Raw genomic sequence first — 27,535 nt, 5'->3', positions numbered from 1 at the left:
CGAAAAAAATAGCTTTGGACACATAGACACGACATTGTATGGACAAGAACAAACTAATCTACAGACTTTTCACATAACGGGAGCATGCATAATTTTACTATTGGTCGGATCACGACGCCACTAGATGTTCTAACATCAGCGACTCTTACGCGCTTATCCCGACCAACGTGTACGACTTCTATTCTGCCTAACCTCCAGTCGCATGGAGGAAGAAGCTCATCCTTGATGATAACGAAATCACCAGTCTGTAGATCCCGTCGTGGATTCTGCCATTTGTACCTCTTGTGTAGCTCCTGAAGGTACTCATTTTTCCATCGTTGACCAAATTTATGATGGAGTGCTTTTAGTCGTTCCCAGCGATTCAATAACGACAAATTGTCAGGCGGTATTTCTGGCGCGAATACCAAAGGTGCACCGCGCAGAAAATGACTCGGAGTAAGGGCCTGCAGGTCATCTGGGTCTTCTGACATCGGTGATATTGGTCGTGAATTTAGAACACTTTCTATTCGCGCAAGCAGAGTAGAGAACTCTTCAAAATTAAATTTATGTGCGCCTGCAATATTCCTGAAGTGGATTTTAAGCTTTTAACGCCAGCTTCCCATAAACCTCCCATATGCGGGGCGCTAGGTGGAATGAACTTCCACTCAAGTCCATTAATTGCATATTTATCTGTTATATCCTTGGAGGATTGTTTAAGAAATAACGAATACTCCTTTAGCAATGACTTACTAGCGCCTATGAAATTTGTACCGTTGTCCGACATAACTGATTTTGGCAATCCTCGCCTAGCTATAAATCGTGCAAAAGCAGCTAGAAATGCTTCTGATGTTAAACTAGAGCAAGCTTCTAAATGAATGGCTCTTGTAGCAAAACATACAAAGATACATGCGTAACCTTTCATATATGGTGAATTTCGCAAATTGCCAGACTTGATCTGAAATGGACCAGCAAAGTCGACACCCGATCAGCTAATTTTAGATGTTTTATTTCTGAGAGATCAGCGTTTGAAATCGTAAAGCTTGGCATAAATTTGGTTAAATTTGGAACTATTATAACTTGGGTACTGAGTGAGAACTGGTGGTTTTTTCTACACAAAGTTATGGTAGATATTTTACTTGAATTTGCTGCCACTGTACCCCCTAATCCACAAATTTCAAAATTTGCATTTTGAGTTATTAAACCAAGCCTTTTTGATATTTTTTTAGTTAAAATGATCGTTTTGATCCCGAATCTATTAGAGCTCTAACTGTAAATACTTCTCCTAAATGTAAAATTTCTACTAGAGCTGTAGGTAATAAAATGTCATCATCATTGACAGAAAAGTTTGTTTGTGTGTTTGTCTTGTGTACTGTAGACATTGAGCTACATGGTGGTTGGCGGTTTATTGTGTCCTCCGGTTGCTGAGAGGGATCAGCATGAAACGTATTGAACGTTTTGTTTTTATTTGCTTTATTCTTCTTATTATTGGAATAATTATCCAAATGAAGTAAGCTGTGGTGCTTGTTCTTACACTGGACACATGTAAAATCGCTTTGACAATTTGTATTTGTGTGAGCTGAAGACAAACAATTACTACAAATTTTGTTCTTTTCTACATAGTCAATTCTCTGTTTTACTGAAAAGTTTTGAAATTTAGGACAATTTCGAATGATATGTGTTTTATTACATAATTTGCAAAGCATATCATCATTCTTCGATTGAGCTTCTTTGTTCGGGTTTTCATATCTAGCTTTATTCTGCTTTGAAGAGATATTATAATGTCTACCCTGATTATGATATGGAACATCAGCTGGGTTTTGACTTCTGAATGTAGATATTCTTTCCATTACCTGATGTCTATTTATTAAAAATTCTTCCATTTCTGCCCAGGAAGGTAAACGAGTTGGAGAACTCAACGATTGCTCCCAAAGAGCTAATGTTTCATCAGGTAATTTTGTGGAACACAAATATATTAGGATTGGATCCCATTGTTCGGTTCGTATACCACGAGCCTTTAAAATTGATAAACAATCGCTAATGGTAGTTCGAATCCTGTTAATAGATTCGCAATTTTCAGCCTTTGCTGCTGGTATATTAAATAGAATCTTCAACTGATTATCTACTAAAATGCGCTTGTTCTCATATCGTGCCCTTAACGCGTCCCACGCCAGTAAATAATTCTGATCTGAAAGTGGATATTTAGCTACAATACTACCTGCTTCGCCCTTTGTTTTATTCCTTATATGATATAACTTTTGAGCCTGTGTCAATCGAGGGTGATTACCATAAATGGCGTTAAACATATCGCGGAATGATGGCCATTCCTCATAACCCACATAAAATTCCTGAGTATCACAAGGAGGAACCTTTATACAAATCTCCGAATCATTAAATGTGGCATTAATGGGATACATATTCGAAGTATTGAACAAAGTAGAGTTAGGTCGGTGATCCGGCCTTAGACCTTGATTACTAGAAGCTCTGTGCATCTTCAATTGGTCCATCATATTAGCCTTGGTACGTTGATATTCGTCCTTAACCGATCCAAATCTTACTTTTGCCGTGCATTTTTCGCTCTCAGGAATAATATTCTCATTAGTTAAAAATAAATCCTCAAAGGCTTTTCGAACTGATTGCCAGTCCTCTTCAAGGGACTGCAATTTCTTCTCGAAAAGTGACTCGGTTAAATTTTCCAATGGAGTTATATCAAACTTGGAACAAGATCCAACTAAATTATCGCATTCTAAAGCGAACTTAGCACATAATGTGGAGCCCATATTGAAAAAGTTCAAATAAATTGTTTAAAATGGAAAATTAAAAGCCAAATGAGGAAAACAAATATCGAAAAAGCCAAATCAATGAAAAGAACAACTAACAAGTAGAACAGTAAGTGATCTGCACTAATATTATCTAATTTGACCGTAAGTTGAAAAATATTGAGAAAAAAATTCCGTATACAAGTGTACCTAATATACCGAATCTAATTGTGTAGAGTGACCGCTAAATCGCGAAAGATTTTTAAAATTTAAAACTTCAAAAATTGAGCTTTTTCACATCTTTTGCTCTAAAAAGTAAGTTAAGGAAGTGATCTGGGAAAACTAAAAATATATTCATACTCTGTAGACTATCACAAAACGGAATTGGTATATGAGAACCCCTGCATTTTTTGGTGTATCACTGTGAAACTATTTACACAAAAACAAAATTAGCATTTTCTCAGTATTTTTTTTATGTCCAGCTTTTTTTGTTTTGTCCAGCTTTTTGCGAATCGGAATCTGGCAACCCTACTCATATGTAACATATTGTTAATCTGGAAAACTATTGTGGTTATAATTTTCAAAATCGTTAGGTGATGTTTTTATTTATACTACAGGGTAAAACAAAAAATATTGTATATCCCAAGGCATAAGAATAGGAATTATTTTTTAAGAATAAAAGTATATATTAAATTTTAGCAAGTATAAGAAATAAATAGATCATTAATGTATTATTTTAGAAGAATTAAATGAAATATATTGTCATCAAGAGAAATTATAATAAACCTTTAAGATAAATGTTATAGTTTAGTAACTAAATAAAAAATTTTTTTGGTTATTATGTATTTAATTTTGATTGGGGTAGCGAAGCACACCGGGTATTAGCTAGTATATGTATAAAAATGAATGTGTGTTTTTTTTAACGTTATAGTCTACTTACCAGCTGAACCTATTTTTTGAAATTTTCTCAGCGTATTCCTGTATATCTGGAATAGGTAATAGGCTACTTTTTATTTTGAAATTTCAAGTGGGCGAGGAGCCACGCCCATATTACGAAAATATAAAATTCGTATATTTAAGATAAATAAGAGTTAGAGTCCAAAAATTGGATTATCTTGGAAACTATTATAGTTAGAATCTTAAAATTTTGCTTAAATAATTTTAACATCCATGTTAACATTTTAATCATACATGGGCACACTGCAGTATAATTTTACTGCATTACACATTTCAGTAATCAGTAAATTTTTACTGTTTACTGAAAAAAATTTCAGTATTCAGTATATCTTTACTGGTTACTGAAAAAATTTTCAGTATTCAGTAACTTTTTACTGATTACTGAAAATAATTACAGTATTCAGTAAAATTTTACTGAATACTGAAAAAAATTTCAGTAAACAGTAAAAAATACTGGTAATGCAAATCTTACTGAATACTGAAAATTTTTCAGTAATCAGTAAAATTTTCAACCAAAATGCATTATTAGTAAAAAAATATTATATTTAACTAAAATTTTCAAACAACTATTATTATATTGATCTCTTTTACTCTCTTTTCTATTAATAATCTAATATTATAAAATATAATAATGTTTCCAACAACTTTTTATTGGCTGACAAAATAATATAAGATTTAGGCTATTATATTAATTTGTACATAGCTAAGTTCTTGTCTTCTGAAAAGATTTACAATGCCAAAAAGTAAAATTTATCGCACTATAGCTACTTTTGATGATAAATATGTCTTATATTTAAAAATATGTTAAAAATATAATTTTTAGTAAATTATTAGATTGTACGGAATACTGTAAACACATTTTCAGTAAACAGTAAAATACTGCATTTTTTTGCAGTAACCAGTAAATTAATTGCAATTTTTTGCAGTAATCAGTAAAATTTACTGAATACTGAAAATATTTTCAGTAACCAGTAAAAACTTACTGAATACTGATCTTTTTCAGTAATCAGTAAAACTTTACTGAATACTGAAAATTTTTTCAGTAAACAGTAAAAACTTATTTTTACTGCAATTTTACTGGTACTGCAAAGTGCCCATCTATGATTTTAATATAATAAAATGGCTACTACCCATGAGGGGAGCGGCACCTCCCTTATTAATTAAATAAAAAATTCGTTTAACTTGGGATAATATAACAGTTAGAGTCCTCAAATAAAAAGTGGGAGGACTAGCGTTAGGGGGAACGGCACCTCCCATATAAATTAAAGAATTTTAAAATTTTGCTTGAATAAATTTAACATCCATGTAAACATTTTGGGTATTACATTTGCCAAAGTCCGGACGACGGCCTTACCGACCTTGACTGAAGGTCTCCGGGCTTGGCGCAGAAGAAGATCGGCTAATTTTTATTAAAAAACAAAACCGAACGACTCCCGGTCATAGTGGTGTTTTTTAAATTCAAAAAAAAAAAAAATAATAATAATAATAATAATAATAAAAAACGCACTCCCGGTGCTTCAATTATTTGAAAAAAACAAAAAAAAAGTGTTTCAATTCCCACCAACCAACACGTAAGTAGAAATAAAATTCTCTATTTTATTTGTGTGCATAGTTAATTCTGTTATTGAACAACTTTGTTAATTTCTTAACAAAGTAAAAACAAAAGCAACAAATCTACAAAATAAGAGTTGGAATTTGTTTATGGTCCTTTTGAACCACAGTGAAAGTGCTAAATTAATTGAAAATTTTTATAAAAAACAAGTAAGAGTGCTATATTCGGCTGTGCCGAATCTTATATACCCTTCACCATAGTGTATTTTAAACATAATTGATCTTACAGTCTAGTTAATAAAAACATTAAAAAAATTTGAGTCGATTTAAGCCGAATGTTTCGGCGGCGGCTCAAGCAACTAAATATAGTTAGGCGGCGGCTAAGCTCCGACTCGAATCCGGTCGACTTCGACCTCTGATTCATTGCTGGTAAACATTGACGAGACGTAGATTTTGTTTTTGTTTATCGGAAAAAAAATTGTTTTAAAAAGCACTTGGAAAAAATTTGTGTTAGTTTTAAATTTCAAACTTACATTATTCGCATATAAAATTATTGTACAATAACTCACAATCTACTCTCATACAATTGAAAACGTTTTAAATACTTTTTTCTATTCATTAAAAAATATATTTGCAAAGCAAAAGGGAAAATTATTTTATTTTAACAAAAAATGCAAATCATATTTTTTTTGCTGTGTATACTTTGTATGTTTGGATTCCAAGCATACAAAAAAATACACAGCTGAATAAAACCAAATACATCTACACACATACGTGTACATCTTTTTCTATATACAGTGTTATTGTTGCTTTTATAATAATTTTTTGATGAAATTTTCAGAGGTTGTCTCGGATTTTTGCTCATAACTCCGTTCTTTACCGACCGATTTTGCTGATTTTAAATAGCGATCTTCTCGAGAGCATGTCTAATAGAATTTTTGAAGATTCGGATCTCGCCGATATCTGGGGTCCTCTAAAAACTGATTTCAACAGACAGACAGACGGACATGGCTTAATCGACTCCGCTATCTATAAGGATCAAGAATATATACTTTATAGGGTCGGAAAATTATATTATAGAAATTACAAACGGAATGACAAACTTATATATACCCTTCTCACGAAGGTGAAGGGTATAACAATAAGTATAGTCGCAAGAATTCCCATCCTTCACATACATAATTATTTTTTATATATAAAGTTCATTCTATTTAGTGCAAGAACTAGTGATTGTTATTGTTTTGTTTCCATCAAAACATTGTTGAATATTGCACATACATACTTACTAAGATTTACAATATTATTACTTAAAAATATTAAAGTAAATTTGGTGGTGGTTTTTTTGTTTATTTTATCTCTTAAAATAACAAAATATATTCTCTTTTTTTATACGTTATACCGTAGCTATAACAAAAGAAAGTAAAAACATATATACATTATTGTGTTTGTTGTAATTTGTGTGTTCCCTACACATTGTGAGTCGGTCTGATTAGTTCAATACTAATTATAACATCGACTTAAATTTGAATTAGCGGTCACCCTACGCTGTTAGATCCGGCATATTAGGTACAATATAGCACCTGTAAACGGAACTATTTTGTAATATTTTTTCAATTAAAAGATTTTTTATTCAACTTTTTAGAAATATTTTTTCGCGATTTAGCGGTCACTCTACACAATTAGATTCGGTATATTAGGTACATTATAGGACTTGTATACGGAATTTTTTCTCAATATTTTATAACTATTAGTACACTATTAGTGCAGATCACTTACTGTTCTACTTGTTAGTTGTTCTTTTCATTGATTTGGCTTTTTCGATATTAGTTTTCCTCATTTGGCTTTTAATTTTCCATTTTAAACAAAGCTAATAGCAAAAAGAAGCTTGCTGCTGACAATAAGCTCCATAGCTCGTGCTGCTGCTAAATACAATAATGTTTCTACCAAACCTGGCTCGAAGGTTCAAAACGGTACCACGAAGGCTAAGGCTGTAGCTTTGTTGAAGACTAAAAAGACTTTGACCGATATTATTATCTGTGTACTGTGAGAAATTAAAATTGGCCCCAATTACGCAAACGCAAGGAAATATTGTACCAACAATAAATTGCATCAAATACATCGATGGTTAAAGAAGGCTTATTTTCACCTGCCTGTGATTTTGATCTGGTGGGCATCGCCAGTAAGATTGGCGCTATTAATGGATTTATGAACATACAGTAAGGTTTGAATTTAAAATGAAAACACACCGGTCACCGGTAAACTGAATTGTATTTTAAAATAAGTAATTATGACAACTATTAAATCAATTGACTTCAATCGATAATTCGGTGCTAACTACTTATCTGTGTTCTAAAAACATAGTTTTAACAAATGAAATATTCGGTAATTTCAACCAATTTATGTGGTAGTTGTTGTAACCGACTATATTCGATTGGAAACAAATTCGGTTGTGGCAACGAATCTGTTTTCTCTGTGTAGATCAACTACATGCTAAGGAGCAGATGGAAAGGCTGGGAGATGTACGATATACAGAATATACGATATACGCTGATCCAGATAGAATGTCTTGGTCCATTGTTACAGGATGGCTTTAAGCTGGGGGATAAAGTGGACCTGGGCTTCTATATTGAGGACCCATAATCAAAAATCTTAATATACCTACTAAAAGCCAGAAGGCAATTTGGGCAATATTATTTGATAGAAGATCGTGTTGAATTGTAAAAAAGTTTTAAATGAATTCTCTCAAAGATGAATGTAAAAGCTTTAAAGGGAAGGGAGCTCGGGGTAGTTAAGCTGACAAACGCGAAACCATTCGACGCGACAAAAGCTGAATTAATAATATGAGTTAGAGAATCCCATACGGCCTTTTGGAATAATGAAACGGTGGGGTGAACCTGATGAAAATAAATAATGCTTTCGGTTCACTTTTATGAACCGAAAGCATTATCCAATTTATGGCGATAATTAAATATCAAATTAGTTAACCTTAGTAATGGTAAAAGGGTGGATCCATAAATTCCTAAATTAATACGATACACACATTAACGGTAATTATGCATACATATGAACATATAAGGTTCGCCATAGCCGTGCTTTACTTCAACACCTGTCGTGATGGCCTTATATCACGGTGGTTCCTTCTGTGTATCTTACACACATGTGACAATTTTTGTACATGATCCATTCAAGCAAATTGCTCAACTACTCGAGCTATGCAATCTCTTACCATAGTAGTTCCGTTGGGGAATGACAGGTGTCGTGAGTAAAGCTCAATGTAACCCTGACAAAAGAAAAGGCAATCACTGGTTAGAGCAGATAAAGACTCACTCCAATGCATTTCTTGTCCTCTTTAAATCGACCAACCACACTACTGACATTTCATAACAATGTATATGGTTCCAAAGAATTAGAAAACTTTGTCTAAACCAATGATTTATTATTAGTTTTACAAATAATAAAACTCTAAACATAAGCAATTGTCTAAAATGCTTAAATGAATTTTGTAGTTTTTTAAACTGAACTTTGGTAAAAAAATAAACTGTGAATGGCAACGCTGAGTATACCTCAAAAAAAGTTGCCCACAGGACACTCACAATACATACATACTTAAATGTCGATGTAGATATGAACTGCGTTTTACTGACAATTGAAGACTCATTAAAAAAATGCCGACTGCTGTGAAAACTAAAAATTATGAACTGTAAAACTGTTGACACTTAAAATACCATTCCATACACCAACAAAGATATTAACAACAAGTTGGAGTACTATATACGGCTGAGTCGAATCTTAAATACCCTCCACCAGCTACTTTTATATTAATACTTTTTTATTAATTGATCAAATATTTGTAGAAATATGTTTTCTCATGTCGTAAATAGAAAATCCCAGAAATTTAAATATCTTAAATCTGTAACAATTGCTAGATTTATTAAACATTACAAACGTCATTTCTTTTATATTATTATTGCGCCCTAAGAATTGCTTTCGCGATATTTAATAATTTGCATGTTTGCATGTGTGTGAAAGATTTAAGGAAATTCAAAATATACATATACAGTGGTTGACAATGGAATTTTTTTCAAATATTTAAGAAATGGTTGAAATTTTAAACTTAGTTAGTTTGAAAGGTGTATACACATCAAATCCGAAGAAATACACCTGGGTCTCTATCGGGATTGTTGTACGCCCCTTAATAATTATGATTAATTTCTGTTAATATACATGTATTTACCAAAATTAACAAAAACAAGTTAGAGTATATATTCGGCTTTACCGAATCTTAAATACCCTCCACCAGCTACTTCTATGTTATTACTTTTCAAATTGATCAAATATTTGTAGAAATCAGTTTTCTCATGTCTTTAATAGAAAAAATCCCAAAAGTTAAATCTATTACAATTCCAAGATTTATTGAACATTATAAATTTAGTAATTTGCATGTATACATGTGTGTGAAAGATTTAGAGATTTTCAAAATATAAATACATATATAATTTTGTTCTACACAAATTAACAATGCTCTTTAAATATTCCAAGATTTATTAAACATTATAAATTTAGTAATTTGAATGTATACATGTGTGTGAAAGATTTAAGGTTTTTCATAATATAAATAGATATATAATTTTGTTCAACATAAATTGGTAGTGCTCTTTAAATACGGTTAAAGCGTTTTTAGGGACTGGACCTAGTATATGAGAAATATAATTTTTGTATACAAAACTTATTATTTAGTAATAAGTAATGTGCGTTTAAGAGATTTTTGTAAAAGGACTTTGTATGGGAGCTATGTCCAATTATGTATATAAAAACAAAATTTCAGAATTTGTATCTATATCATTACTTGGTAATAAATATTGTGAATCTACAATATTTTTGCTAAATGTATGTGCGTTTTTTCTGGTTTTTCGGATGGGAACCTTGTATGTGTGTTTTTCTAAAAGGGACCTTGTGTGGGAGCTATGATCAATTATGGACCGATCGGAAAAACATTTCACAATATTATTTATCTGTATATGAGCAACACTTGAGCCAATCTTTATATGGATATCTTAATTTAGTAATGAGTTATGTGCGTATAAGTTATTTTCGGGAGGGGACCTTGTATGGGAGCTATGACCAGTTATGGATCGATGGAAAAAATTTTCTTAGTAATATTTTTGTGTATATGAGCAATACTTGTACGGAATTTTATATGGATATCTTAATTTAGTAATGAGTTATACGCGTTTAAGTGTAATGAATTATTTTCGTTTAAGTGATTTTCATGACTATATTTCTGTATATAAGAGCAAAACTTGTACCAAATTTTATATCGATATCTTAATTTAGTTATGCGCGTTTAAGTGATTTTCGGTAGGGGACCTTGTATGGGAGCTATGGCCAATTATGGACCTATCCAAAGAAACTTTCATGGTTATATTTCTGTATACAAGAGCAATACTTGTACCAAATTTTATATGGATATCTTAATTTAGTAATGAGTTATGTGCGTTTAAGTGATTTTCGAGAGGGGACCTTGTATGGGAGCTATTTTCGAGAGGGGACCTTGTATGGGAGCTATGGCCAAATATGGTCCGATCGAAAAAAGTCTTTCACAGTAATATTTCTGTGCATATGAGCAATACTTGTACCAAATTTTACATTAAATGAATTCTATTGATATAAGATTTTAATTTCCAAAATTTTGTGAAGATAGCGACATTACGACAGAAGTTTTTAACAAAAAACCAAATTTCCGGGAATATGTACTTTTGTATGGGAGGTATATGAAATTGTGGACCGATTCTGGCGATTTTCCGCACAGATCAAGCACTTGTGAACGTGTGATGATTTTCATGGAATTATCTTGCATAGTTTTCGAGAAAATTACATCAGAATGTGTAAAAAATGCGCAATTTTGTTCGAGGTTGTTCTAAATTTTGATTCAAAACTTTTTCCGATGTGAACCGATTTTGCTCCTTTTCAATACCAAACAACTTAGAAAAACGAAGAGCATTTTGGGTGAAGTTGGTTAAATTCTATTGCTTTGTTTTATCGTGAGCGTTTTTTACACAAAAAGACGGACATAGCTAAATCGACTCAGAATTTGATAAGGACCCAGAATATATATATACTTTGTTGGGTCTCAGATGAATATTTCTTGGTGTTACACACGGAATGACAAAGTTATATATACCCTCTATCACCACTGATGGTGGTGGAGGGTATAAAAATTTGTATATCTGAGAAATTATTAGAGATAGAATCTTTAAATTTTACTGGAAGAAATTTTGACATTCATCTGAACATTTAACGAGCTAACTTTTAATTTGTATATTACATCTCCCATGAATAAAATTCCAAATATTATTTATCTAGGAAAATATAGAACTAGATTCATTAAATTTCGCATACATTACTTTAGTATTTATCTGAATATTTGGAGGAAAAACGGCAGACTTTCATCTGGGGAGCTTGAAGCCCCCACATGAATTATATACAAAAGCTCTTATATCTATGAAACTATTAGAGCTATTTTAGAAAATAACAGGCGGACTTTCAATGGGAGGCTTGGTAATTTAATTAAATACACAATTTCGTATATCTTGACTACTGTTAGATAATACAAATTTTTTTTAGATAGATAGAAATTGGCGAACTTGAATAAATTTTTTCTCATATGTAACATATTGTTAATCTTAAAAACAATGGTGTTAAGAACTTTCAAAATCGTTAAGTGGGTTTTTAATTCAAAACAAAAAAATATTGTATATCCCAAGGTATTATAATAAGCATTATTAAATTTAAGCACTAAGAAATAAATAGATCATTAATGTATTATTTTAGAATTTAAATGAAATATATTCTCATCAAGATAATAAACCAAAGTCTATATACTTATAAAAAACTATCAACTATTCACTCATGTTCTGCTACATTAATTCTGCTGATCAGCAACTGATTTGATTTTGTTTTTCAGGATGAGAGCAAACCAACTGTATTGCTCATTTTAAAAAGAAGAAGAATTTTCTTACCCTATCACGTGTGCTATGTAATGCCAATATTGATCTTCTCTGTAATAAACCTTTAAGAAAAATGTTATAATTTAGTAACTAAATAAATAATTTTTTGGATTATGTATTTAAATTCAATTGTTGTAGCGAAGCACACCGGATATTAGCTAGTTTACAATAAAATTTAATTTTCACCTAGCCCCCATACAACCGTACCTCCCGATTTGAACTTTTTATGCCATAATTACGTTGCTTAAATATTTTGGAATTATGGTAATATTCAACATAAAAGTTTCTTTATAAAAAATAAAAATTTTAAAAATATACTCATGGTGTAGGGTATTATATGGTAGGTCATGCCCGACTATACTTTCCTACTTGTTATTTTTGTAAATGAAAAATTTTTTTTTTCTTAAAATTTTTAGGTGTTTTATTGCTTTTCTAATGCTATTATGCTCTACGTGTATCTATTTGCAAGAATATGTGTTTGAGATGGCGTATAGAGCAAATGCCATTGTTTTTAACGTTAAAAAATATACCGTTGTAGACGAGATCGGGAGATAAAAAATTTCCCTTAGAATCTTCATTTCAAATCAAACATATGGTAAAAAATCACAAAATCCTATCGAGCAGTTTTTGAGAAAAATGATGTTAAACTTCAACATCGATTTACTCAAAATGTATTTTTGGCATATAGAGCACTTAAATCCCCGGGCGACTATAAGATATATTTTTGATAATAAAAACGAACTTTTAGGAAAAATAAGTATATATGTATGTGGATATAACAAATGTTTATTTAGTTCAGATGTATATATATAACATAATTTTTTATTATTATTTTATAACGAATATTTTGCGACAAAATAAACATCACTATTGCACATTTTGTTATTTTTACTTATTTTTTTTTTTTTTGCAATTTTTGCTAAAATATTGAAATATTGATTAATTTCTTTCATTTTAACGCCGGCGAATATATTTTGCATTGGTATTGTGGGAACAATTCTTTAATTATTTGTATTTGAATTATATTTTAATTATGATGTTTATTAATCAATTATTTATAATGAAAATTATAGAAAATTGAAATACTTTATAATCAAAGAAACATAGAATATTATTTTTGTGGATAATAATCTATATAAGGTAGAAAAGGGGTCATTCGCCATAGGGGCACATCTGTCAATGCGAAAAACTTGAAAACCGAGTAATCGATATTATCACATTATCAAATTTTGTTTTTTTTTTGTGTTTACATATAAAGGAAGGCAAACGTGATTTATGTTTTTTCAAAGGGCTGTGAAAATATTTCACTGTATGTATTTATTGTGCTAACTTTTTTAGTTTTTGTGATAGAAAAATATATTGTTTTGTGATATAATGTCAATAATATTGAGCCATAAAACATACTATTTTTTCGATAACATAATTGGAAGCCCAAAAAATTTTAACTAAACTCCAGAACTGCCCATGGGGCAAATAAAAAAATATTTACTAAGTATTTCTTTTTTTTTGACTTTTTGGGTAAGTTATGTGAAATAAAAAATAAATATCTTGTTTATTGTACTTTGTGTTACTAATATTTTTTAAGTTATTTTACTAATGACAAATCTACCCCATACCCTTGGCGTATTTACCCCATAGATGGAGCGGTCAATGCGAAAAGTTTAAAAAATCTGTACATTAATATGAATTAGGAAAATTCGGAAGGCTCCCATATAAATTAAATACAAAAATTCGTTTATCTTGGAAACTATTACAGTTAGAATTTTAAAATGTAAATATTTTGGGTAATAAATTGGCGGACTACCCATGTTCATCTGAACATTTTTAAGGAAAAATAGCAGACTTTCATCTGGGGGGTTCGGATCCTTCATATGAATAAAATAGACAAATTCGTATATCTATGAAACTATTAGAGCTAGTATCTTTAAATTTTAATGAATAACTTTGACAGTCATCTCAACATTTAGAGTATAACGGGCGGACTTTCAATGAGGTACTTAGTACCTCCCATAAGAATTAAACGATTTTCGTCTAACTGGGAAACTAATAGACATAGATGAATTAAAAACAAAATTTCGTATATCTTAACAAGTAAGAGTGCTATATTCGGCTGTGTCGAATCATATATACCCTTCACCATAGTGTATTTTAAACATCTTTTATAAATTTTAAATTTTTTCCCGACTACTTTATTATTACATCAAAAGCTAAACAAAAAGAACAACAACAACGCTAAACGAAATAAAACACAAAATACACAAGGCATCTAAACCAACAGGTATCTAAACATACATAACGAAAAACACAGAAAAACAAAAATAACAACGCAATGACGCCAACAGCATCCAAACATACAAAAAATACACAGCTGAATAAAACCAAATACATCTACACACACACGTGTACATCTTTTTCAAATATACATTGTTGTTGTTGCTTTTTTAACAAAGCATAAAAAATGACATTTTTTGATGAAATTTTCAGAGGTTGTCTCGGATTTTTGCTCATATCTCCGTTCTTTACCGACCGATTTTGCTGATTTTAAATAGCGATCTTCTCGAAAGCATGTTTAATAGAATTATTGAAGATTCGGATTTCGCCGATATCTGGGGTCCTCTAAAAACTGATTTCAACAGACAGACGGACAGATAGACAGACGGACATGGCTTAATCGACTCCGCTATCTATAAGGATCCAGAATATATATATATACTTTATAGGGTCGGAAAATTATATTATAGAAATTACAAACGGAATGATAAACTTATATATACCCTTCTCACGAAGGTGAAGGGTATAAAAACTGTTAGATAATTGAGATTTTTCATAGATAGATAGAAATTGAAAAACTTGCATTAATTTGTTAGGCAACTCTAATATGTAACCAATATCTATAATACAATTTTCTAAAACTTTTCTAGTTAGAATTTTCTAGAGGGTAAAAAAAATATTGTGGATCCCAAGGCATTAGAAAAGAAATTATTTTTAAGGAAAAACCCCCTATTTATAACCAGCATTTTATTTTATAAAAGGTTTATTATATTATTTCCATACGAAATTTTATTTATAAATCGTTTATAAAATAAAAATTTGTTTATGAATATGGGCAGTAAAAGTATATATTAAATTTTAGCAAGTAAGAAATAGATAGATCATTAATGTGTTTTAGAATTTAAATAAAATAAATTGTCATCAAATGAAATTATAATAAACCTTTAAAAAGTTTGCATAATTTAAAAACTAAATAAATAATTTTTTTGATTATTATGTATTTAATTTCGATCGGCTATAAGCTAGTAAAGTAATAAAATTAAAGTGTTTTAGGTTCCTACATTTACTCCCCCGCCAGCTTAGGAAATATGGTTAAAATCTAATTTAATTTAGATTAAAGGTAACTTTCTATACCCACTGGAATAATGGGTAAAAAGCTTCAAACATTCACAAATTCGTTGTTTATGAAGCAAATTCCAAAAAATTTTGCACAAGTCAGTTTTTTGACTTCCGAAATTAAATTTTAAAATATAGCGTACATAGGACCATAATTTTACCTACCCCCCATATAAGGTCCCCTTTGGAAAATAACTATAATGCTGATTAGGAACTATAAAATATGAATATTGCGATGAAATTTGACATCCATAAGTTTAAAGCAAGACAATATCTCTTCATCAAATTTTATGTGGATCGGTCTATAATTCACCCTGCCCCCATATAAGGTCCCCTTCAGAAAATGACTTTAACGCTCATTACTGCCTTAAAAATACGATTATAGCGATGAAATTTCACGGAAGTAAGTTTTTCACAAGCCAAAATCTCTTTACCAAATTTTATGTGGAACAGACCTTAATTGACCCTACCCCTACATAAGGTCCCCTTTAGAAAAATACTTTAAGGCTTAAAAATAAGAGTATAGTAATGAAATTCGACTTAATTCAGTTCCTTGCTAGTCAAAATCTCTTAACCAAAGTTTATGTGGATCGGGCCTTAATTGACCTTAAAAAACGAGTAAAGCGATGAAATTCAATATAAACATGATTTGTAGGAACCAAAATCGTTCTAAAAATTTTACAAGGATCGGTCTATAATTGACCCTACCCCCATATAAGGTCCCTTCAGAAAATCACTTTAAACTCAGTACTGGCTTAAAAATACTAGTGGATTTATGAAATTCGACATAAACCAGTTTTGTGTAAGCTAAATCTCTCTACAAAATTCTGAGGGAATCGGTCCATAATTTTTCCTAGTTTAGTGGTTAGTGTTCTAGTCTGGTAGACCGGAGGTGGTGGGTTCGATTCCCACCTGTGACACTGGTAAAGGAGCGCACAACAGGCCCAACGGAGGCCTAGGTGTATTTCTTCGGATTTGATGTGTATACATCCTCCTTTCAAACTAACTAACAAACTAATGCCTTTTAATGGCTTAAGAATACAAGTAGATCTATGAAATTTTAAATATATAAGGAACTGAAATCTTCCTACCAACTTTTATGAGAATTGGTCCATATATGTATGTATAAATAACCCTACTCCCTATATAAATTAGCACTGTCAATAGTTAAACCCCCATTAATGGACCTCTTTAAAATGTTACCCTGATGTTCCCATTAATATTGATATATAATAATAAAATTTTCAAAACATCATAGTTCATTTATATGGCAGTGATTTGATGGGTATAAAAGATTCGGCATAGCCGAATATAACACTCTTACTTGTTTCTTTTGTTGTTGGTTTGTATTGTGTAGTTCATTTTTAAATTTTGAGTTATTAATAAATGCTGCTTTTAAATGATTAATTGTCACCGACAATGTAGATTGTCGCCTTAGAATTTTAAAATATTTATTATTTCTACTTCTACTTCCATGATGAGAAATTATTATACCCTACACCACTTAATGGGGAGGGTATTATACGTTTGTGCTGATGTTTGTAACATATAAAAATATTGGTTCAATACCTTAAAGTATACCGATCGATTCAGAATCATTTTTTGAGTCGATTAAGACATGTCCGTCCGTCTGTCCGGCTAGCTGCCTGGCTGGCTGTCAATAGCGGCCTGTACCTTGAGCGCAAGGTACAGGCCGCTATTTTCAAGATAATTTGATGAAATTTGGACCAAGCATGTTTTTTTTGAACAGAGACGAAGTCTATTGAAAATGGTTGAAATCGGTCCATTATTTCACCTAGCCCCCATACAACCGTACCTCCCGATTTTTATGCCATACTTACGTCAACTATTCTATTATCTCTCTAAAAATTGGCACAAATAAGTTTTATATAAGTATAAATGACACTGCAGATTTTCGTAAGGATCGGCCCTTATTTGACCCTAGCCCCCATACAAACCCCCTTCGAATTGACTTGTAACCATTTGTATCGCAATGCAACTCAACAAAACTAACTGTTATTTAAAAATATATACTTTTCCCAAATTTACCGAGGATCAGCCCATATTTGACCTATATAAAGTCTCATTTAGAAAATTTAGTTTTTTATCAATAAATTTCTTAAATATTTTGGAATTATGGTAATATTCAACATAAAAGTTTCTTTATAAAAAATAGAATTTTTAAAAATATACTTACCTACTTGTGTTATATTGCGGATGATAGGCAGATTTTTTCTATTCTAAAATAAATTAGAAGTAAAGTGTGACCCGCGATCTTCGGTAATTCTTAATGGAATTCAAAAAAAGTTCTCACGATTACATCATATGTAATATTTTGTAAAGGATAAGCTTCTGGTTGTTTTATCGATATATGTTAAAATATATTTATAGCCTGTTGAAACTGGTAAAGGTCCTAAAATATCCGTATGGATATGTTCAAATCTATATTTTGGAATTGGAATTTTAGTACTTATTTATTTTGGATTTTTTAAATTCGATTCAGTTACCCATAAATTTATATCCTTATTCATAGAAGGCCAAAAATATATACTTTGAATAATTTTCCTAGAAGATCGAGCGCCTGGATGTGCTAGTGAATGAATTTTTCGGAATATTGTTTGTTTCATTACTTTTGGAACATAAGTCCTAGTATATTTACCAGTTGTTTCACATAAAATATTAAAACTATAGTTAGGGATTTTAAATTCTTTGATGTTGTACTTTCTTTTAAACTGGCCATCTATATCTATCTTTGTGTCAACGTATCTATTTCTAGTAATCTTGATAATGTGTCAGCTACAACATTATATTTACCGTTTATATATCTAATATCATTAGTAAACTGCGCTATATATTCCATATGTCTAGTGTGTCGAGGTGATCTATCCGTCTTTGAATTAGGAAATTATGTCAATGGTTTATGATCTGTAAAAATCGTAAAAAAATGCCTTTTTAGAAAATAAAGCGTTTAACTGAAAGGTAAACAGGAAACTATTCCATGTCAAATGTAGAATATCGTTTTTTGCAATTTTTAAAATCCTTGAAAAATATGCGAGTGGTTTCTAATAATTACCATCTGATTGTTGTAAAACTGAATCAATAGCTACGCTCCATGCATCCACTGCTAGATATATTTTCGAATTTTAATAATAATGAGTAAGTTTTTTGGGATATTTCAACATTTTTATATTTGGGGTAATACTGCATTTTACAAAAAAATAAAAATGACCCCAATGTTGTGAAATTAAGAAATACCCCAAAACAAAACTTTTTCTCCTTTGGGGCTAATTTTCATTTTTAAATTTTGTAAAATAAGTGAATATTAATATATTAAAAAGGGACCTAAAAACCATATAATAATTAGGGTTGATCTTTCATTATTACTATTTTAAAATATTTTATAAAAAAAACAGAAATCAGAATTTGTTGTGTTTTCATAAAATGTTCAAAATTAACAAACATTTTATGAAAATACAACAAAAATTATTAAATATGAATTTTATAAATATATTAGCATATATTTGAGGTGGGGTGTCATAATGTCCATTGACTTTATGACACACCAAAAAGTTTCATAGTGTCCATGGACGTTATGACAATTTTTAAAAGTGTTATAATGTCCATTGACATTGTATTACTTTCAAAACAGAACTGTATTTGAAAATTTGTAAAGAATTTAAGAAAGTGACACTCTTACCCCCAAAGGAATTTAGTGTATGTTGCATTTTAGTTTCCATTTAAAAAGTGTTCCTGTATCATAGACGGACTTCGGCCGGGCGCAGGGATTTTAAACTCTGGGGTATTTCGAATACCGGCTTCGCTAAATTAAGCCTTTTTTCATAAATGGACTCTTTGAAATCCATGGACTTTATGTTACATTGCTCATATGCATTGTGACACTTTTGAAATTGTTATATCGTCAATGGACACTAGACTCGATTAAGTGAGTCATAACGCCCATGGAAAATATGACACTGGACTTCATGACACGCCACCTATATTTAAATTAAAATTAAATGGGGTGAAATTTCATTTACGCTTTTGGGGTAATTGTTCATTACGAAAAATTAACCCAATATTTGGGGCCACTTTTCATACTTCATAATGAATTGGGATTTCTTGTCCAAATTATTTTGTCCAAATAATTTGAAATTGAAATCCAAATAATTTGAAATTGACACAACTTCAAATTGTCTTAACAATTGGATAATTAAATGATATTTGAATTTTCTATAAACGTTAAATGTTCGTTTGGAGAACTACAAATATATGTATTTGAACCGTTTGTAGTACTAGTGGGTTGTTCTACGTCTAGTAATGTATTATTTTTTGTAAAAGATCTACTTAAAAAGCTGACAAGATTGTAGGTAACAATTTATTAATAGTGAAAGTGTTTAAATATTTTATAAATTTTAAATAAGTACTTAAAAATAGTTTTTTAAATGTCTATAAATATGTTTAACAAATTTTGTTTTAATGCAATATTTACGGTTAAATTAAATAGTATAATTATGTTGATAGTTGTTGGATAAGGTTGACATTTGGGATTTCTTTCCGGTTACTTGATATTAATAATAATAATTAATAATATTGTTGACCGTAGTCAACAATATTGTTCAATATTGCTATTTATTGCTTAGTGCTATTTTATTTACAAAACCAAGTTCTAGTACATTTTCAAAGTGCTTTTCAAATTTATTTTTAATATGAAATTTATATATTTTAAATTTTATTTTTAATACGAAATTTATATATTGTTATATTTTTACTTTTTTATATGATAATAAATTTGACTTAATATAGCTAAACTAGCATACCCTGCGTTCTTCGCTACCCTATCATAAATAAAATACATACAAAATTTTATTTACTTTTATAGAAAATTAAAATTGATCAAATTTTTTTAATGTTTTAGTTTTATTTAGTTTACGTACAATATCACGTGAATATTATATCGCATTTAGTAAGAAGCTTGTATTTTTAGTTTCATTCATTTAGCTTCCACATTAAAGAAAATTTCGGAAGTAATATTTGAAGAAAAGTACTATAAAATACCTCTAATAGATTATCATTTAATCAAAAATTTTATGTTTCTGTGTTAAATATTATATACAATTCAAAAAATATAATTTGGTGAATGAAAAAGTACCAAATGTCCCTTTCAGTAGATTCTCATTCACTAAGGTCCCTACATTTTAAATTTTATTTTCAATATCTATGATCAATATCGTAAAAATATTAAAAAGAACCATCGAAAAAACGAATATGTAAAAAATCTCTCTCAATAAATAACTGTGTGTGTTCCGGTAACCATTATAAAAACGTACCATTTGAAAATAGTCCCCACTTACAGAATATTGTTCAGTCAAGACCATGAATGTTAAAATTAATATTCCTAGGTTGAATATTTTAGAAAATTAAAAAAGTAAAATTTATGAGATAAAAGGAACTGTTTGTTATGTGAGTTGCGCTGGTTTTCACTAAATGTTGTTTTTTTGTTTAGGTATTTATGTAGTTTTGTTTTATTCGTTTTCTTTTTTTAGTTTTTCTTTTAATTTGTTTAGTGTGTAGTATATATGTTCATTTAATGAAAATACATTTTTTATTATTATTATTTTTTTTTGTAAAAAGGGTCACACTTGTTTGACTGTCAAAAATTGAGTGATCTTTAACAAATTATTTTAATGCTTGTTAGCAAATGTATAAAAAAAGAAGTAAGGAAATGAAAATAAAAAAGGACCGTTATTATGGTAAAGGGTGTTTCAAAAAAGTGTTAACGTTGAACGGGTACCAAAAAGTTGTCTTTTAAAAAATCTTATTCAATGAGGACTGTGTATATTTAATAATCATTTGTTTTGAGTTCATATTAAAGAACATACAAAGAGTATCATTTGAAGGAAGAAAAAGTCCCAAAAATGGAATAAATTTTACTTAAGTGGAAAAATTAAAAAAAAAAAAATAATAAATAAAAAAAGTACAATTTTTCTTCTTTTTGCTTAGAAATATTCTTTTTCGAGAATTAAGTTTACAAAATGTTCCGTATTTAAATCTATATATCACAGATAAAACTCAAACGATTCAAATCTGCATTAATTTGTTCCAGAAAAATAGTGCTTTCAAAAAGTACCAAACAATTTAGGTACTTGAATTTGGTCCTATATAGGCCTTAGTACTCGAATTCCAAAAAAATAATAATAATATACCAAGAGCTTATTTTATGTGAATAAGTAAACTACTTTTTCATATTTTATAAAAATTGGCCCAATGAGTTTGAATCAAATTAAAATTCCCGTTTCGTTTTTTTTTTTTGTACTTTTTCCCCAGTGAAGTAGCAAACATTTTATTACAATAAATATTACAGAGTTAGTCAATAATTTAATAGGAATAATTCAAAAAAGTTTTCTTAATGTACTAAAAAAAAGTACCATCAATACAGTTTTCTCCCTTTTAACCCAAAAATGACTGAATTTTTAAAAAAGTACGAAACAGGTGTCTCATAATTTTGAAAGATGTATCCAAAATATTTATGGCCTAATTCTGTTAGACGATTATGTCGTCTTGTCTGAGGAAGAAAAGTAGTCGAATTTACGATTCTTCATGTCAATATATATTTTTCGTCTATGTTACGTGGTTTGTGTCTATGATTTACGTTATTGTCAAATTATTGTTACCAATATATACATTTTTTTAAATATTTATATATTTTGCTTTACATTTATATATTTTAAACATTTGGCCTTAAATTTTTTTGTAATAAAATTGACAAATAAAAAATTTTAATTAATAACAATTCGTGGAAAAAATATGGACGATTGTACCAAAAAAAGAACGTAAGTATACAATTTGCATTTTTTTAATTCCTTTTTATTATAAATACATTTTATAGATTGAAAATAACAACAACCGAGCAGTTCGAGTTTTTATGTAGGGAAATTAAAAAGTACCCAGAAATTGCTTCAAACAAACCCGTGTTTGGAGGTAGCAAGGCCAAGATTGAGGGTATATGGGCTGACATAACTGCAAAATTAAATGGTCTTGGACCTCCCCAAAGAGAAGTTGGGGAATGGAAAAAGGTGAGTATCAGTGTAGTTATCATAAACAACAAAATAACATTTTTTTAAGGTTTGGGCGGAACTGAAATCCAGAACCAAAAAAAAGTTGTCGGAGAACCACAAATCCTTAACAGGTACTGGAGGCGGTCCTTACCAAGAAGATACGCTATCTCCACTGGAGGAAATGGTAGACGAAGCCATTAATATAAGATCAGCAGCACTACCACCTGGAAACGCGATAGGTTTAGAGGAAAATATATGTCCAACCTCTTACACTAAAGCTGATTGTGGTCAAACTATTTCGAAGAAGAGGGTCGCTGATTCTACCACTGATTTGCTGAGGGAGCAAGTAAACCAGCAAAAGAAAATTCTAACATATTTGGAAGAACTAAATGCGACACAAAAACGAATTGCCGATTCCACAGAAAAATTTGCGAACATTGCAGAAAAGTTTTTTAATTATGTATCATCAGATGAATAAACTACAGTTTCTTTTATTTTAAAAATATATAAACAGTGTTTATTAAAAACTCAAAGGTAGATAGATAGATAGATAGATAGATAGATAGATAGATAGATAGATAGATAGATAGATAGATAGATAGATAGATAGATAGATAGATAGATAGATAGATAAATAGATAAATAGATAAATAGATTGATATATAGTTAAATAGCTAAACAGTTAAGTGGTAAAATAGTGGAATAGCTCAATAGTTAAATATTTAAATAGCTACATAGTTCAAAGGTTAAATTAAATTAGTTAAAAATTATTTATAATACGTCTTCGGATATCGTTTGCAATGAGACTGCTCTCCTGAACAACATCATCTGCAACATCATCTATAATAGGTTCTTCTGGAGGATCTATTATATTTTCAAACTTTATGCATGCATTGTGCAATGCACAGCAAACATTAATTATTTTGGTAACCTTGTGTGGTTCATAATGAAGGCCTCTTTCCCCCAGTATGCATCTGAACCTGTTCTTGAGGACGCCGATACAGCGTTCTACACAATTCCTAGCTTTTATGTGGCTTTTGTTGTATTTTTCTTCCTGTTCCGTGTTACAATTCCTCAGCGGTGTCATTAAGTATGGTAATAATGGATAACCGGAATCTCCTAGTTTAATAAACAAAGAATTAAGTATAAAACAGTTCATAATAGCAATATTACATTAATATACACACCTAACACCCAAAAATTTCTTTTACCTCCACTATACAATAAATTGAAATAATCGTCAGCTTGGCTACCTTTCCAAATGAAAGAGTCGTGATTACTGCCGGGATGTCGAGCATCTACAAAACGAATTACTAGTTTATCATCACAAATCTGTAATTGAAAAACATTTAAAGAAAAACTTTATTCAAAACCGTCATACTTACTATCATGGCGTTTATGCTGTGGTATCCCTTTCGATTGTAGTAAAATTCCGGATTTACTTCGGGGCACTTTATCCGCACGTGTGTGCCATCAACGAAGCCTAAAACCCCGGGAAAATTAAATTTTTCATTAATTCTGCATTTTGCGCTCTGTTCCTCTTCTTGGGATATATTAAGTTTGATTTGCTTTGGGCAGTAGTGGCATTCAAAAACTGTTAGACATTCGTCTAAAATGCGACACATGCTTGCCTGAGAAACACACCCAAGAAAGTCATTTCCAACCGGTCTTTGGTAACTTCCTGTGGCTAAAAATTTTAAAAATATAGCCACTTTAAGTGTTGGGTGGACTGCTGTTTGTTTGTAGGTTTTTGCCATATGAGGTGTTACCAGGAACAACACATTTTTGAAAACCTCTTTATTTAATCTAAAATTTCTTTGAAACCTAATGATAACAATATGTAGTATATATAATTTTAATTTTATTTAATACTTACTCAGCATCCTGCAATTCTAACGGATTTGTTCTATCGCGCAACTGTTTCCTCTGGACACGAAGAGTGTTGGTTGTGGAAACGAATCCAACAAAAGAAAACATTTTTAATATTTTAAAAAATTAAGCAGACTACAAAATTGTATTCGTCTGGTTTGAAGTTTGAAACTTCCACAATATTTTTAATGAATCAAATATTTTACGTTATTAAGAGTTTTTATCACAGACAACAACCATTATTGTCTTCAAGAATTCAAAAACAAATTCTCAAATGTGTGAGGAAGAAAATTCGTCCAATATCTAACAGAATTAGGGCATTAGAAAATTTTGTTTATGTTAATTAGTTAAAAAGTTATAAAGGGCCAAAAAAGGTGCCAAAATCACCTTTGTTACACAATTTTACCCCTTAAACATACAGGTGATACATTTCTTGTATCACTAATATTGTGAAAGATAATTAAGAAAACATGTTTTACCCGTTTTTTTCCTTTTTAACTGTAAATGTGGAAATTTCCAAAAATCCCTCCTTAGTGAATCTACATAACCAAAAAGACATTTACTGTCAAAACTTCATGATTCTATGTTCAGCCGTTTGGGCAGAATATATATATATATATATATATATATATATATATATATATATATATATATATATATATATATATATATATATATATATATATATATATATATATATATATATATTAAAAATAGTTTCGATATGCACTTTATGTAACAGGCGTAATGCTTTTTATAAGCTGATGATTGTGACATGTTTTATAAAGATTATTGAATATGATTAGATTTTCCAATCAGCAAGAACTTGGTGAGCAACATAATTACAAATGTTAATATTTTAATGCAGTAACAAGTTAAGCCACTTTAATTTTAAAAAAATATATCTCTTCAGATTTTGACCAGAATAATTTTTTCTTAGTAGAATGATACTTGTATTATCAACAACATACATAATTATCAAATCCGCTTTTATCTTCATCATTATAGAGGACTTTCTTAAAAAGTGTAAAAGATATATGTGGCATATCGAGTTAATAAAATAAAAATTCTTACATATAGTTAAAAATGAAAATTAGGCATGATCCTTATATTGCCAATTTACCATAATATGCTAAAAATCTTTTTAGGGACAATAGATATGGTTCGTATCAACTCAAAAGGCACATAAAAACGAATTGTGGTGGTGGGTGGCTTAACGAGTTACTGCAATAAGCCCTTCATTTAATTAAATTACAAAGCCCCCAATTGAAAGTCCGCCCGTTATTTTCTTAATGTTCACATGAATGTCAAAGTTATTCACATAAAATTTGAAGATTCCAGCTCTAATAGTTTCTTAGATATAAGATTTTTTCTATTTATTTCATGTGGGGGCTTCAAGCTCCTCATATGAAAGTCCGCCCCTATTCCTCCAAAATGTTCAGATAAATATTAAAGTAATGTATGCAAAATTTGAGAATCTAGTTCTATATTTTCCTAGATAAAAAATATTTTGTATTTTATTCATGGGAGATGTCATATCCCCATTAAAGGTTAGCTCGTTAAATGTTCAGAGTCTACAATAATTTCTCTGATATACGAATTTTTATATTTTATTCATATGGGGTCTCCAAGCCCCCCAGATGAAAGTCCACTCTTTCTTCATAGAAATGTTTAGATGAATATTAAAGTTCTTCGTGCAAAATCTTAAGAATTTAGTTGTATTAGTTTCCCAGATAAACGAATTTTTGTATTTAATTAATATGGGCGTGGAACCTCCCCCTGACAAAATTTATGGACTCTGACTTTTATATTATCTCAAGATAAACGAATTTTTGTATTTTATTAATATGGGAGGTGCCGCTCCCCTCATGGGTAGTCCAACATTTTATAATCCAAAATGTTAACATGGATGTTAAAGTTATTGGTGTAAAATTTTATGATTCTAACTGTAATACTTTCCAAGATAAACGAATTTTTGTATATAATTTATATGGGAGGTGCCGCTTCCCTCATGGGTAGTCCGCCAAGTTATTCCCCAAAATGTTTACATGGATGTTGAAGTTATTTGTGCTAAAATTTAAGATTCTAACTGTAATAGTTTCGAAGATAAACGATTTTTTGTATTTAATTTATATGGGAGATGCCACGCCCCCTAACGCTAGTCCGCCCACTTTTTATCCCATATAATCATATTGACACTAAAGTGGCTCCGACAAAATTTGAGGACTCTGTTATATTATCTTGAAATTTCATAATAAAAAGTATCCTATTACCCATTCCAAAAATACAGGAATACGATGTGAAAATTTTGAGCGGTTCCGCCGTTTAGTAATCTATAACGTTCAAAGATACAATCAAACACACGATCATTTGTTTATATAGATGAAAATTATAGAAAATTCAAATATTATATAATCAAAGATCAAAGACGTATAGCATTAATCAATATAATTTATACTGTTAATTACTTTATGGCATTATATTTAACTAGAGTCCGACCGAACTCAAAATTTCGTTCGGGAGCGCACCCGAACTTCGGTAAATTTTAAAGTTCGGCCGAACCCGGACATTCTTCGGTTTTCAAAGTTTGGTGAACACGAACTTTTTTCTAAAATGAAAAACGCATTTATGATTAAAAAGTAATAAATTTATAACATATAGAACCAAAATATAAACATCCGGAAGATTTTTTGAAGAGGGTCTTTAATTAGCAATTGGGTCAATTATCAACTAATTCTGAATTCCAGAGAGTGATAAATTTCTAATAACAAACCATTTTTGTAAAATGAATATATCTTAATACTTTTATTTTTGGTTTTAAACGATTTATTGACAATTGGTTAAAATTATGATTGTAGTCTAAACATATTATCGTTATTGCTACAATTTTAAAATATCATATTATGAAATCCGTCAAAATATTTCATCATGATATGTTTGTATTTATCATAATATTGTTATACATGAACATATT

At 30.1% G+C, this 27,535-nt stretch overlaps 3 protein-coding genes across 4 annotated transcripts in view; 1 reads left to right on the top strand and 2 right to left on the bottom strand.

The window, feature by feature from the left end:
* LOC111688423 (membrane-bound transcription factor site-1 protease) overlaps positions 1–27,535 on the bottom strand; it is a 188,627-nt gene that overhangs the window by 76,995 nt on the left and 84,097 nt on the right. Inside the window, exon 5 of one of the 2 annotated variants that reach the window (XM_046951362.1) lies at positions 3,676–3,721. The exons of the other annotated variant lie outside the window; for it this stretch is intronic. Coding sequence (XP_046807318.1) covers positions 3,676–3,721 — 46 coding nt within the window. The remainder of the gene's footprint in view (positions 1–3,675; positions 3,722–27,535) is intronic. 2 annotated transcript variants of the gene reach the window in all.
* On the top strand, positions 22,174–23,295 carry LOC111689910. The gene is made up of 3 exons (XM_046951370.1): positions 22,174–22,467; positions 22,524–22,710; positions 22,760–23,295. Exons 1-3 carry the CDS (start codon positions 22,442–22,444, stop codon positions 23,168–23,170), a joined length of 624 nt encoding a protein of 207 aa, XP_046807326.1. The 5' UTR covers positions 22,174–22,441; the 3' UTR covers positions 23,171–23,295.
* On the bottom strand, positions 23,306–25,029 carry LOC111683115 (putative nuclease HARBI1). Its single transcript, XM_046951369.1, has 3 exons — positions 24,078–25,029; positions 23,880–24,024; positions 23,306–23,811 (listed from the first exon to the last, which is right to left on the bottom strand). Exons 1-3 carry the CDS (start codon positions 24,447–24,449, stop codon positions 23,453–23,455), a joined length of 876 nt encoding a protein of 291 aa, XP_046807325.1. The 5' UTR covers positions 24,450–25,029; the 3' UTR covers positions 23,306–23,452.

This window comes from Lucilia cuprina, chromosome 5, assembly GCF_022045245.1.
Source record: "Lucilia cuprina isolate Lc7/37 chromosome 5, ASM2204524v1, whole genome shotgun sequence".
Lineage (NCBI taxonomy): Eukaryota > Metazoa > Arthropoda > Insecta > Diptera > Calliphoridae > Lucilia > Lucilia cuprina.
This window is presented reverse-complemented; position numbering and strand designations above follow the sequence as displayed.

Coding starts and splice junctions, on each gene's coding strand:
- LOC111689910 (XM_046951370.1), top strand. CDS start 22,442: ATGGACGATTGTACCAAAAAAAGAAC. Junction 22,468..22,523: donor GATTGTACCAAAAAAAGAAC/GTAAGTATACAA, acceptor TACATTTTATAG/ATTGAAAATAACAACAACCG. Junction 22,711..22,759: donor AAGTTGGGGAATGGAAAAAG/GTGAGTATCAGT, acceptor CATTTTTTTAAG/GTTTGGGCGGAACTGAAATC.
- LOC111683115 (XM_046951369.1), bottom strand. CDS start 24,449: ATGGCAAAAACCTACAAACAAACAGCAGTCCACCCAACACTTAAAGTG. Junction 24,025..24,077: donor ACAGCATAAACGCCATGATA/GTAAGTATGACG, acceptor TTTCAATTACAG/ATTTGTGATGATAAACTAGT. Junction 23,812..23,879: donor AAGAAATTTTTGGGTGTTAG/GTGTGTATATTA, acceptor TTATTAAACTAG/GAGATTCCGGTTATCCATTA.